This window comes from Lepidochelys kempii, chromosome 1 (genome assembly GCF_965140265.1).
Source record: "Lepidochelys kempii isolate rLepKem1 chromosome 1, rLepKem1.hap2, whole genome shotgun sequence".
Lineage (NCBI taxonomy): Eukaryota > Metazoa > Chordata > Testudines > Cheloniidae > Lepidochelys > Lepidochelys kempii.
This window is the reverse complement of record NC_133256.1, coordinates 277459666-277473611: the sequence shown is the minus strand read 5'-3', so window position 1 is coordinate 277473611 and position 13946 is coordinate 277459666. Positions and strand designations below refer to the sequence as shown.

The following is a 13946-nucleotide window of genomic DNA, read 5'->3' as shown; positions in this document are numbered from 1 at the left end:
ATACAACTGTATGATAATTGTAGGAAAATGCTAGCATTTTAATGGTGGCTATTGTATGTAATTGTTGGATTACATACAATAGCTGAACTCAAATTTAAAAACCTACTGCAGTAATATTCTTCATGGGGAAATTAACGGGAATTAAGAATGCTGCCCCTCAGCGACTTTCGCCACCATTTTGTTTCTAGTTGTCAAAAACAAGGCAGTTCCCCAAAGTGTTGTTAGGCCTTGATTTTGTAAGGTGCTGAGTGCACTCACTGATTTGTAAGGGAGTTGAAGGCATTCAGAACATATTGGAGCTGCTCAACCCCTTGTAGGATTGAGTCTTTAAAACTTAATTTTTATTGTTTGTAAACAACGCTTCAATAGAAAGTGACTATGAAACTTAAGCATCATAGGTGCGAATATGGACGATATAAAATGCAAGTCATAAAGAATATGAAAGGTGGACTGCTCAGTGAACACGACAGCTAATGTAACCTAGTTTGGGAAATTCTTCACTAGGCATATTATATTTAATATGGTGGGTCGTGTGATAATTTAAGGTATGTTATATCTTTCTTGATTTAAAAAATAACACAAAACAAACAAAAAAACCTACTTTGATTTTTCTTTTTAAACCTTCAAAAATTTCTTCATTTTATAAAACCTGCATCATTTCTATAGTACATTCATTTGAGGATTCATTTGAGGCAAAGAAATCATATATTTGCTCTTTTTAGGAACTCCTAACTCTGAGGAAACAGAATAGTAATGTACCATTTGAGGATATACGTGGTTTTGAAAAGTACAGCTGAGCACTTTTCCTCGGGCATCTAAGAATTAAAATACTGTCTTTACCATCAGAATATGTAAAGTCAAACCCAGTTAGGGAAATATCACAAGTAGCGATCTAATTAGATAGTGTCCAGGCAGTAGACCAAGAAAAACACAGGCTCAGTAGGAAGTGATGTTTCTGATTTAGTAGGGGAGATTCTTCTCCATAGGTCACTATTCCAGCATTCTGGTGACATAAAGGAGGCTTAAGGCCACTTGTGCGCCCACAGCTCTTTCTGGAAAAGTAGTGTGGATGTCGACAACTGCGTTTTAGGGGACATTAGAACCCCAAAAATTAGGGTTTCCATTAACAAATATACGAAACACTGATTTTGAAACAGAATTTTGTTTATCTCACTTTATTAAATGGACAAATTTAGTTGTGGTACAAAACTATTCATTAAGGTGTTATTCAACGGCTATTATTTTATTTTTTAGCTTTATCTCCCCCCAGTAAAAGAAGTTGCCCCTGAGAGGTGAAAACTTGGATCAAATTCCAATTTGGGTAATTATATTTTGCCTATCTCAACTCTCCCTGTAGTTTCATCTTTACAGGTTTTTGTTTGCTGCCAGCTTTAAATTATTGCATAAGTTTCTGGTTTATAACCAAAGCTGAAACCAAACAGGTTTTGCCTGTGTTCACAATGTTACCTACATTTCTCACATCTGTCATTATGTTTATTAATGCTGGTTATTTAGGAATTAGGCTACAAGGCCCATTTAGGAGTACAGGCTCTTATTTATCTTTTCCCAGTGTAAGTCTGTAGGTGTTTATTGTTTGGAGTATCTGTCTCATTAAGTGCCTAACCTCTCTGAATTTCTTATGTGATTCCTTGTAGTTCTGTAGGTTTGGGCACTTTTGTCAGGTCAGCCATGACCTAGGCACATATCAACGTATTCCTGTGGTTTACTAAACCTGGATCTTCTGTGTGTCTTTCCCCTAGTGATACAACATTTTAATCAGGGTATCAACCTATTGCCATCATTTAGGTATCTATATTAGTCCTGACTATGGAGTGTGTTGCTACAATGAAAACAACATGGATATGGAGAAAAATAATACGAATTATCAAGGGAGGAACATTGCCCGTTAGTAGTGAGTGTTTTAGAAGAACAGACACAGAGTGACAGCAATATAGAAATTACTGAAAGCCCTGAACCCAATTGCCTTGGAAACTTGCCCCATTTCTTTTCACATACACTACATCCAATTTATGTCTTTCAGATGAACACTGGCTGGGTACATTCACTGGAGATCGTGGTGTTAAATCAGCCCCTATATAATGATGATGTCTAATCCATTTTTGGGCTTAATTAAATAACTGTGAACATTAGCTGAACTCCTGTTCAAAATGCACTGATTTTTTGAATGTAATTCATCAATTCCCTTCTGTATATCTCCTTGCCAAGTTCTTTTTAATACATTTTCAGTTTTGAGCTACAGCAGGCAGAAACTGAAATACCAGTATTCATGTTGTGTGAATGATCTTGACAGGCTTTGTTGATTAATGTCCTTCTAAATGTTTTCAGCATTATTAACACAGTAAGTTTGTATAACATTTCTAAGGATGGCAGGCAAGAAAGCCTTTCCAATATAGAATAGAATATCAGGGTTGGAAGGGACCTCAGGAGGTCATCTAGTCCAACCCCCTGCTAAAAGCAGGACCAATCCCCAACTAAATCATCCCAGCCAGGGCTTTGTCAAGCCTGACCTTAAAAATATCTAAGGAAGGAGATTCCACCACCTCCCTAGGTAACGCATTCCAGTGTTTCACCACCCTCCTAGTGAAAAAGTTTTTTCCTAATATCCAACCTAAACCTCCCCCACTGCAACTTGAGACCATTACTCCTTGTTCTGTCATGAGCTACCACTGAGAACAGTCTAGATCCATCCTCTTTGGAACCCCCTTTCAGGTTCCAAAGCAGCTATCAAATCCCCCCTCATTCTCCTCTTCCGCAGACTAGACAATCCGAGTTCCCTCAGCCTCTCCTCGTAAGTCATGTGTTCCAGTCCCCTAATCATTTTTGTTACCCTCTGCTTGACTCTTTCCAATTTTTCCACATCCTTCTTGTAGTGTGGGGCTTAAAACTGGACACAGTACTCCAGATATCCTCACTTTCAATTCATTTTAATCTGTATATTTATTATCCCAGCATTCTTTTTCCTTCCCCATCCCCATCTGATGCCTATTACTGCTCAGACTGATCTTGCTTTAGAAGAGAGGTTTCTAAGAACTGCCCAGATGAAATTTCACTACTGGATGGTCAGTTGCCTATATTCTAGCCCTGAAACTGATTTTGTCCAGAGATGTAAGAGCCACCTTCTTGGTACAGTAGAGTGTTTATTGGCCAAGGTATAAATAAGTATCAGAAGCAACTGATTCTATATTTTGTCCTTTACAGTGGATCACAATTATCCAGCTGGGACTATGACTGAAGATCATTCTCAGTAGCAAACCCAAGCGTGTCTGTAATTTACCTCTTGTGGAAAGATAATTAAGTACAAACCTGGCCACTGTTAGAAAGAGCTGCAAGATGTACTTAGAATCATAGAAGATTAGAGTTGGAAGAGACCTCAGGAGGTCATCTAGTCCAACCCCCTGCTCAAAGCAGGACCAATCCCAACTAAATCATCCCAGCCAGGGCTTTGTCAAGCCGGGCCTTAAACACCTCTAACAATGGAGATTCCACTACCTCCCTAGGTAATCCATTCCAGTGCTTCACCATTCAACTAGTGAAACAGTTTTTCCTAATATCCAATCAAGACCTCCCTCACTGCAACTTGAGATGGTTGCTCCTTCTTCTGTCATCTACCACCTCTGAGAACAGCCTGGCTCCATCCTCTTTGGAACCCCCCTTGTTTGCCTATGCCTTCTACATTGATTCAGTTCTGGTGTGCTAGCTGAAAAATAAAGCCACAAGCATCCAGGGAGCTCTATGTTTGGTCTCTCTCACCAAACTCTTGAATGTTTAAATGTAAACTTGAATGTGTAAATGTAAACACCTTGTAAGGTGCCCAGATGCTAGTGTGATGAAGTCAGAGATATGATGATAATGGGTGACACCAAAATTGTTCAAATAATTCATATAAGCAGGATTCAGTGAGAAAGAATGGAGTCAAAACATGGGAAACAGAGCTGCAACTTGTTAGAAAGGTTTGGATACTTGCTGTCCAAATAGCTAAAATTCTATTGTATTTAATATACTTATTACTGATTTGTAGATTGTAAAGCAAGAACAATTACAAGTACATATGTTATTTTGCATATTTACCAGGCTCGGAAGGCAAACCAAGAACTACAGTGCTTTTTCTTAGGCTTCCAAGCTATCATTTCAATAGAATTCCCTTGTGTCTGACTGGCAAACACAGAGTATAACTAATCTCCCCAAAACAACTAGATACTGAGATGATTAACTACAAGCCTGGTCCTAAGACAGTAGATGTCAACAGAAAGACTTCTATTAAACTTTATGGATTTGGATGAGGACCTATACATATCAATATTAATTATTAACTAAGGATTGTACAAGATCTGAGCCAAGCCTGCAATCCTCATTCTTGAGTAATAAGCACAGGATTAGAAAAACCCCTATATGTTAATGCATACACAGAGAAAATATCCTATTATGATAGGTTATGTAGCGGCTTTAAGTTTTCTCTCTGTAAGCCATTCCCAGGGTATATTTAAATTATAATATTGTACTTACTGTTGAGTTTGCAGGTCCCTAGTTATATAGCAATATCTGATATGAACTCCAATTTAGCAACTGTGTTGTTGTATTGCTTACAATTTCTGACACATATCTATTGCCTCATGGCTTTTCCATATCTAGTAAAGGAAAGAAAAGTTTTGCACCTGTCACTAGCCCTTGTTTTTTTAGTCTGCTCACGATGACAGATCTGAATAAAGCAGAAATCAGAAGATTTTATTAATATGACAACCGCTTACAATAGGCCTATACAGAATGTAATTTATTGTTTTGTGACAGTTTCAATAATAGTGGTGGGAAACACAAGGGACAGAATGTTAGAAAAATTGCACCTCAAACGAGGAGAAAGTGTTTTATGTTACCTCCTGGTTAGCAGCAGCTAGTTCTTCTTCCAGTGCAGAGACTCTTTCTAAAGAAACCCTCAGTCGTTCCCTTACCTAGAAGAAAAACCAAAATATGTGCAGTAACGTGATTTCTATCAGTCTTTCAGGTTTATATAATCTGCCATAAACACTACAGTACAATCTGCAGGTCTGTTTGCAGGTATGTGTATTGTGTCCTGAACAGTCATGAAAGAGACATTAACTAAGAAGGCCTTTTAAACCTGACTCTGAGAAGAGTGAAGCCACATATGTGAGCATTAGGTTATAATCTTTAAAGCCTAACGTTGCTACTATAGAATTTCCTTTTAATCTATGAAATGTACAGTAAATGCAACCTTCTACAAGTACACAAGACACTAAATATAAGAATTTATTGGAACAGTTCCAGAGGAAAGGTATGGAAAAGAACTCCTGAAAACACATTCAAGTCCATTGTGTGAAGAATAACTGCTAATACTAATTTAATTTACCAAATTCATTGAAAAAGTTATGTGCAGCACTATTTGTAACTGACCAAGTTAATCTTTGTTAGTAAAGTCATTCACTTTATTTTATCTTTGCAAAAAGTTATTAAGAATCTACAAGATATATTTCCTATACACAAAAATCTAATGCTGTGTTTGCAATAAATGAGAGTTTATTATATATGAGAGAAGACATTATTATCTATTTTTTGGGCTTCCCTTAATACTGTCTATATTACACATAAAAGGTCATAGTGTAAACAAGAAAGTGATGTATCTTATTCTATAAAACTGAAGGCATATAAACTTCTACTTGTTTGAACACTTATTTCATATCCAAAGGTAATGATGAAAGAAATGCTAATCAATTAAGAACTTTGGGGAAAATAATTGTCTTTTGACTCCTGCTGTCCTTACTGATGAAAGTGGAATTTTGCAAATGCTTATAATACATACCTAACACAACAGCATTCACAAGAACTAATAACAAATAGCTAACACTTCAAACTGTACATATTAGTACACTATTGAAGTTACTTATGTCCAACACTATGCTGCAACGTGTACACTTATTTTGTCTTATTCTTCTTTAAATCAAATTTTGAAATTAACTTAGTCAAGACAGCAAATACACTTGCAGAAAATAATAGCATCATGGAAAGTTATTCAAGTTATATTAATTGACAGGTAAAGAAAACCTTCTGGAAGAAAGAAAGCAATTTATTCTGGCTTAGATTAAATAAAAGATCATGTAAACCTAGTGTATATCTTAAACCAGTTGTTGCTTGCACAACACTATTTGTTTTAGTTAATTTGAATAAAATATATATTAGCATACTGTTTTAGTAAAAAGCAAGAACAAGTTTAACTGCAGTAAGAACATGCTATGTATCGTCATATAATTTATTCAAATGACCTAAAATATCTACAGTAGTAACTTCTAAATATTATTCATATTTAGGTGTACATTTTCATAAGACTTCATAGGACTGCCACTCACAGAAACACAAAATTAAAACACATACAAGCACATTCACTCTACAGGTGTAAACACCTGTTTGTATGCTTTAACAAAATTCTAACAGTTGCATGTGGATTTTGAATAGTGTTAGAATTTGAATGTACAAAACCCACTTGGGCCACATACACAGCTGGAATCTGAAAATTTACCTCTTAAATTCTGTACAGTGCAATACTATAGGACCCAATCCTGACCCTTGTTTATATGGAACTGTGAGGCATAATAAAGCCCAGAAAGCCACATATGTTGCTGCACACTAGGCTGACTAATCCTGGGGATAGTAGGCCCTGGGCTCAATGGATGAATGTGAGGAACCACATGGTTTGTGAGAGCACAGCCACCCAGTGAGAGCAGGCAGGGAATTAGCATGAATAAGCTACATGCCACGCTATGAGCCACTCTGTTCACATGCCAGTTTCTCACCCTAAACCATATGGCAGTAGCAAAGGTAGGGCTGTCAGTTGGAGGGAGAGTAATTAAACTGAAAAGGGTTTCATTTCCTTCCTTCCATAAATCAATCAATCAATCAATAGATAATCCCCAAAGAGTATAGGGTCGGTCCACTGTCTTTCTGACCCACTCCAGAATCTTAAGCCTCCTGGCTCTAGTTTGTTCTCCCAACCTAAGCAACCATTACATTGACTGAGGACAGTTCTGTTTCAACAGAAAAGCCTATTCATTCTTTCTATACCTGCTTGCTAAACTGCCCAGGGATAATCCCACTCTCCACCCCCAATTCCGATGTTATAATCATTCCCCTACGTGGAACTGCCAATACATGTCAGCCAGTTAGGCTGACAGTAGTCTGTGACTCCAACAGTGAGAGGAGGGAGAACCTTGGGCAGCCATGAAAACATTGCACAGATGTCTTGAATTGAGAGAAACTTCCCTTTCAAAATGCAAACTAGTCTCTGATGCAGTTATGATGCTCAGAGCTCCTGAATGTTGTGTGTCATAGAAGCTGCAGTCCCCAGATCTGGCTCTAGACCAACAAGATAAAAGTTTAACCTACTAATCTTGGTTATTTCCTGACTCAGTTTGTATTCCTTCCTTAGTCAACCTTCCACTGATTTCAATGGAAAATTGAGGAAGGACAGTGTTGTGCTGATGTGCTCTGACGATAAATAGCACACTGGTATATTCTATATAGAAACTCAACAGTAAGCTTCTATCATAAACAATATTTAGCCCATTTAGTGATGTTTCCCTGAAACCTATAAATTATGCAGAACAAACATTAAAGTCTAACTATGTGTAATGGGACTGTTGCCCCCTTACTAACATTCAGTGGGGGTGTTTTAGTTGCTAGTTCCCAATACTAAAAAGGGGGAAGGGTCGATGAGGAATCAGGACCCTGAGACTGACAGTCCCCAGGAACAATGGGGAGAAGCCAATGCTCCAAGTCAGCCTCAGTGACAGGGTGGGCAGGCTAATCAGGGAGTCAGGAGGCCAGGGTGGTCCCGTCCTCTGTGTGAGCTGGATTTGCCTGGGTCAGACAGAGTGGGGCCGAGCTAAGGAGAAAGCAGGGGCCCAAGCTGAGCTGGGGAGCAGAGCTGTGCTAGATCCAGAGAGAGCAGACCCTGTCCTGGGAGCAGAGCTGCAGCCTCAAAGCCAGAGGCACAGCCCACAGAGAGCAGACTTGCCCTGGGAGGAGAGCTGCAGCAACCAGAGCCAGAGGGGTCAGAAAAGCAGCCCAGGAAGCAGGTCAGTGCTGGGAGCAGAGTCACAGAAGCAGCCTGCAGAGCAGACCTGTCCTGGGAGCAGAGCTGTAGCAACCAGGGGCCCAAGAAGCAGCCCAGGGAGCTGGAGGCAGAGCAGCAGCAGCAGCAGTGCAGAGACTGAGTGGTGGAGCTGGGGCTGGAGCAGTCCGGAGCTGGGTGCGGTGAGCAGCTGGGGAGAGCGAGAGGGACCCTGGGCAGCAGGCCCAGCACAGGGAGACACCTCAGCCATGAGGCTCTGCAGGCCAGGCTTGGATTGTAACCCCAACAGGGCGGGGGCGACACTGAGAAGAAGGGTCCTACCACTTAGCGCCTGAGAGCGTGTGGCCACCACCAGAGCAAGTGTCCAACCCACAGCATCCCTACAGCACAGCCAGGGCCTGAGAAGAAGGCCTGGGACTTACAGGGAACAAACTGTGAACTGCCCGGACATTCCAGAGACACTGTTTGTGATGTTCCCTGCCACAGAGTGGGGTGATGTGTTTCCTTTAACCTTTCCCATTTTCCCTTATTCTTTTTAAAATTAATTGTTGATTAAATAACTTGCATTTGCTTTAACTTGTATGTAATGGTCAGTGGGTCAGAGAAGTGCCCAGTGCAGAGAGAGTACCCCAGAGTGGGGACACCCTAGCTCCTGTCCTAGGTGAGCACAGCAGGGTTGGGGGTCGAGCTCCCCAGGAATCCTGGGTCCAGCCTTGTTGGGGTTATGAGGACTCTGCCAGACAGGAGAGTGGAAGGGGAGTCCTCAAGGGCCGGGAGGCCACTGGGTAAAGGAAGTGGGAGCGAGGACTCGGATCCTTTTGCTAGCCCACTTCACCAGGGTAGTGCAGAAGCCAAGAAAGTTCCCCACAATAGCGGGACTATTCCCCCGCTTACATATGGGACAATGGCCAGAGCCACCTAAAAAGTTTACAACAAACTTCTTATAATAAATCCTATGTTGGCATCCCCCCAAATTTATTTGAAAAACAAAGAAAAAATAAAAAACAACAACAAAAGCACACCCTAATCTAGTTTCTGAATGGTCTAGAAAGATTGGCATTCTAAGTGTCATCTTGTTAGGAGACAAATGAGTGGACAAAGACTCAGGATATTCTTACCTCGTCTATTTTTAAATGGTTTTTAATTTTTACATCTGGTAAATGTGCATAATACGGATAACTGGCACTATCATAATGCTTTCTCATCTCTAGACCTCAAAGGGCTTCACATTATATCAGTCCCGTTTATATATGGTGCAGCCAAGCACAGAAATGTCAAGCAATATTCTGGAGAAGAACCACAGGGTTTTGTGAAATATCAGAAATGTGCCTCTGCTGTCCAGTCTATAAACTGTAACAATACTTGCCCACTTTCTAGGGCACTGGTGTGAGGCTTCACTAAATAAGGTTTGTGAAGTACAGAGAATTAAGACTAGTCCTTGTAATGTGTGGTGGCCAATCAGAACATAGCAGAGGATACACCTCTAGGCGACACTTCTCCTATGCAATGCCACAAATGGTGCAGAAAAGGTATTCCGTTTCCTTTCTTCCTGACTGCACAACCACAGAGCCAGATGACCAGCCACACCACTGGCTTTGAAGTGCCACAAAAAGAACCAGGCTCATCATTGATCTTTCAGTGTCACATGGTTAATCTCTTGCTGGCATTCTGTGGTGGAGAGGTGCCCCACACCCATGCCAGATTGGGCTACAACAGGCCAGAGCAGCTGTGCAAGGCGGCAGCCAATCAGGGAGGGCCTGTTAGAGAGCCAGTCAGGGCCAGTATTACAGCCAGCCAATCAGGGCTAGGCTAGGCCCTATATAAAGGCTGCCCAGGAAGAGAGTAGGTAGACTCTTCCAGGCCTTTGGTGGGTGAAGGTCTGCTCCTCTGTGTGAGGAGACTAACGCGTGGTGCAGGGGAGCAGAAGGGAACTGCCCGGTATCTGCTGGGCTGCAGGCCCTGAGAAAAAGGGCCTAGCTGGTACAAAGGGGAAATAGCCCAGGGAGAAAGATGGATGAAGGGAAAGAAGGATGGCAGGCAGGAAGGCTGCTGCCAAAGGGTCCCTGGGTTGGGATGCAGAGTAGAGGGTGGGCTTACCCCCCTGCATTGTACTTCCCCTGGCCATTGGGAGTGGCCATCACAGACTGCACCAGGCCCCTGCCAAAAGGGGGTTAGACTTTGGGGTGTGGTTGAGCATTGTGGCTGGGGCGAAGACAAGGACTGCTGATAACACCAAACCCTGGGAAGGGGGTGAGACTGGAGCAGTGGGCACTGCTGGAGGGCAGTGTCCTGAAGAGGATGCCGCAAGCTGGGAGCAATGCGGGTTGAGATGCCAATCTAGGGCGAGAGATGGACGGGACACCCTGGCAGAGGGTGTGCTACATGAACTGAGCTAATTCCCAGAGTGAACAACAGGAGGTGCTGTGGTGGTGAGTCTCAACCCTGTGGCACATTCCTGTAGGTGATTACACACTGCCTATCCTACTGTATCTCCTGGTAACTGCTTCTCACTTATTTCCCCTCTTCTGCCAAATCCTCCCTTCTTCCCTTTCTAATTCCCAGCCCACAAAGAGCTTTAAAATCATTTATTCATGATAGTATTTGATGATTTTTTCTATGAATATTTGTGTGACTAAAACTCCACTTACCTGCCTGTTTCTTAATTAAAAGATTGTAACTCGTGTTGAAGAAAATTGGTTCTTTTAATCTGCAAGAATATCTATATATACTTTTCTGTTGTATCTGCCCAGTACTTATGTTAAGGGAATTAATAATCTCTGACAACCGTAATTGAGACCATAAAAACTTCTGTTGCTGTTCTTGTTTATGGGGCAACTTTACCTCAAAATTAAGTCAGAAAACTTTCTTTAAAAAGTTAAGGTTTAAAACCTTTCTTTTCCTTTTAAATTTACTTTTTAAAAAAAAATTAGTACCAAAAGTTTAAATCCAGTTGCTACATAAAGCCTGCAGGAGGGGAAACTTGCTTTGACAGATCTTATTATGTCACTAAACAGCAAAGTCCTTCTGCATGAACAAGATTGTTAATTTCTTTGTTACTTCCCAGTCTGGGAGCTTCTTCCAGAAGCCATTTCCTTGCAGGGATTACTGAAGGGAGAGACAGCACTTCCTCTTCCTCTCAGTGGCCCTCCCATGGCCTTCCTGTATCTCCTTTCTGTTTTATAGCCTCTAGTACTCCACATATGTTTGTAATTTGCTTAGTTCCTGCCTTTCTTGACCTCCTCAAAAACACTAAAAGGCATTTCTCAATAAGGCCAACCCAAAAACTCTGGAGTTTTTTTACCAACCGATTTGGAGATACAATCAGACAAAAAAAGAGGAATTTTTTTTCAGAGACAACAAGAGAAGACTTCTTAAATGCTCTGACACCTCTGAGAGGGTGGAAGCATAGGCAACTTTCCTTTACCTTCCCATCCCTGAATCTTGGGGGCTGATTCAGATTCAAGTTAAGGCAACATTATAACTTTAAATACTCCTTTTCAGATTTTTCCAAACTATCTGAAGTTCTCTCCAGAGATAAGATGTGGCATTTGAAATTTGATTTCTTTTGTGGGAATTTTATGGTGACTTATAATGGGAAGCTAACTTCAACCTTGACTATGAAGCTGATACTACCATTCCATAGTGCAAGCAAGACTCCCAGATAGGTAACTGGTGGCTGCTGATCTGTGTGCAGACTACAGGAAAATACTGTAACAGATTAACATATAATTTTATTTCTTTATCACAAACTGAGATGTTTAAAAGAAAAGACAGTCAAGACAGATAAAAAACATGCTCTGTCTTGGGTTAGTGTTTTATTCCAGTTATCTACACAAATTACTGTTTGTCTTGCTACCTGGTGTTCGTGTAAAAAAAAAAAAATCTCAATAGTCACTGACATCATCTGATATGGCTAAGAACTAATTTTGAGGTTGCTCAAATATATGCACTAGTTTCATGACTTTTGCCCATTTTCTATTTCTAGCTATTCCTGATTTTCATTTTATACATATACATAAAATAACACAGACTACACTTTGACATGATATACAATAGATTGGAAAGTAGCTTGAAATGTCACTTCCTTCTATACCCCAAGCAGAAAGGTCTGAGCTCTTGTGTGGTGAAGTTATGTATGATTTGTTTGTCTACAAGAGACAATATAAATCTTGAGACTCCTATAGCACCATGTTTTGGATTCTGAATTTATTCAGAATTAAACAAGTTAAACATTTTGCTTCTTAATATGAAAAGACATCTTAAATTACTCCTATTCTGTGGATGTGTTAGGTGTGGTTTGAAACATCAGAATAATTCTATAAGTATTGCTCTCCTCTATGAGCCACGTGGAAGTAGATTCAAATCTGACTTCAGGACTGGATCTGTACTAGGTTCTAACAATCCAGTGCTGTATTTAGCAAGGTGCTGCACTACCAATGTCATCCTTCAGATGAAATGTTACACAGAGTCTGGATATTTGGGTGGATATTAAAGCTCAGACAGCACATTTTTCAAGCAGATAGGTATCATGTACCAGATATGGACTGGTTACAGAACTTCTACCCCAGAGGGAGAGACAGGAGATGTGGATTTTTTAAGACCTGTTAATACACTCCTGTATGACAGGTTTCAGAGTAGCGGCCATGTTAGTCTGTATTTGCAAAAAGAAAAGAAGTACTAGTGGCACCTTAGAGACTAACCAATTTATTTGAGCACGAGCTTTCGTGAGCTACAGTCCACTTCATCAGATGCATTCAGTGGAAAAATACAGTGAGGAGATTCATATACACACAGAAAATGAAAAAATGGGTGTTATCATACACACTGTAAGGAGAGTGATCACTTAAGATGAGCAATTACCAGCAGGAGAGCAGGGGGAGGGGTGGGGAGAAAACCTTTTGTAGTGATAATCAAGGTGGGCCATTTCCACCAGTTAACAGGAACCTCCAAGGAGTTGTGGGGGGAGGAATAAACATGCTACATGCCTCCAGCTTTCACCCAGACCACACCACACGATCCATCATCTACAGGCAAGCTCTACGATACAACCACATTTGCTCCAACCCCTCAGACAGAGACAAACCCCTACAAGATCTCTATCAAGCATTCTTACAACTACAATACCCACCTGCTGAAGTGAAGAAACAAATTGACAGAGCCAGAAGTCACCTACTACAGGACAGGCCCAACAAAGATAATAACAGAACGCCACTAGCCATCACCTTGAGCCCCCACTAACCCAGGAACCTATCCTTGCAACAAAGCCCGTTGCCAACTGTGCCCACATATCTATTCAGGGGACACCATCATAGGGCCTAATCACATCAGCCACACTATCAGAGGCTCGTTCACCTGCACATCTACCAATGTGATATGTGCCAGCAATGTCCCTCTGCCATGTACATTGGTCAAACTAGACAGTCTCTACGTAAAAGAATAAATGGACACAAATCAGATGTCAAGAATTATAACATACATAAACATAGTCAGAGAAGACTTCAATCACTCTGGTCACTCAATTACAGACCTAAAGGTCGCAATATTACAACAAAAAGACTTCAAAAACAGACTCCAACGAGAGACTGCTGAATTGGAATTAATTTGCAAACTGGATACAATTAATCTTGGGCTTGAATAGAGACTGGGAGTGAATATGTCATTACACAAAGTAAAACTATTTCCCCATGTCTATTTCCCCCCACCGCTCCTGGGACATTCCTGTTAACTGCTGGAAATGACCCACCTTGTTATCACTACAAAAGGTTTTCTCCCCACCCCTCCCCCCGCTCTCCTGCTGGTAATAGCTCATCTTAAGTGATCACTCTCCTTACAGTGTGTATGATAACACCCA

General features: G+C 40.9%; 1 protein-coding gene across 11 annotated transcripts in view; it reads right to left on the bottom strand.

Annotated features, from left to right (window-relative positions):
• The window catches only part of PPFIA2 (PTPRF interacting protein alpha 2), a 619912-nt gene that overhangs the window by 216798 nt on the left and 389168 nt on the right, over window positions 1-13946 (bottom strand). For all 11 annotated transcript variants that reach the window (XM_073327625.1, XM_073327626.1, XM_073327628.1 and 8 more), the window contains one exon: window positions 4890-4964. In XM_073327625.1, coding sequence (XP_073183726.1) covers window positions 4890-4964 — 75 coding nt within the window. The remainder of the gene's footprint in view (window positions 1-4889; window positions 4965-13946) is intronic.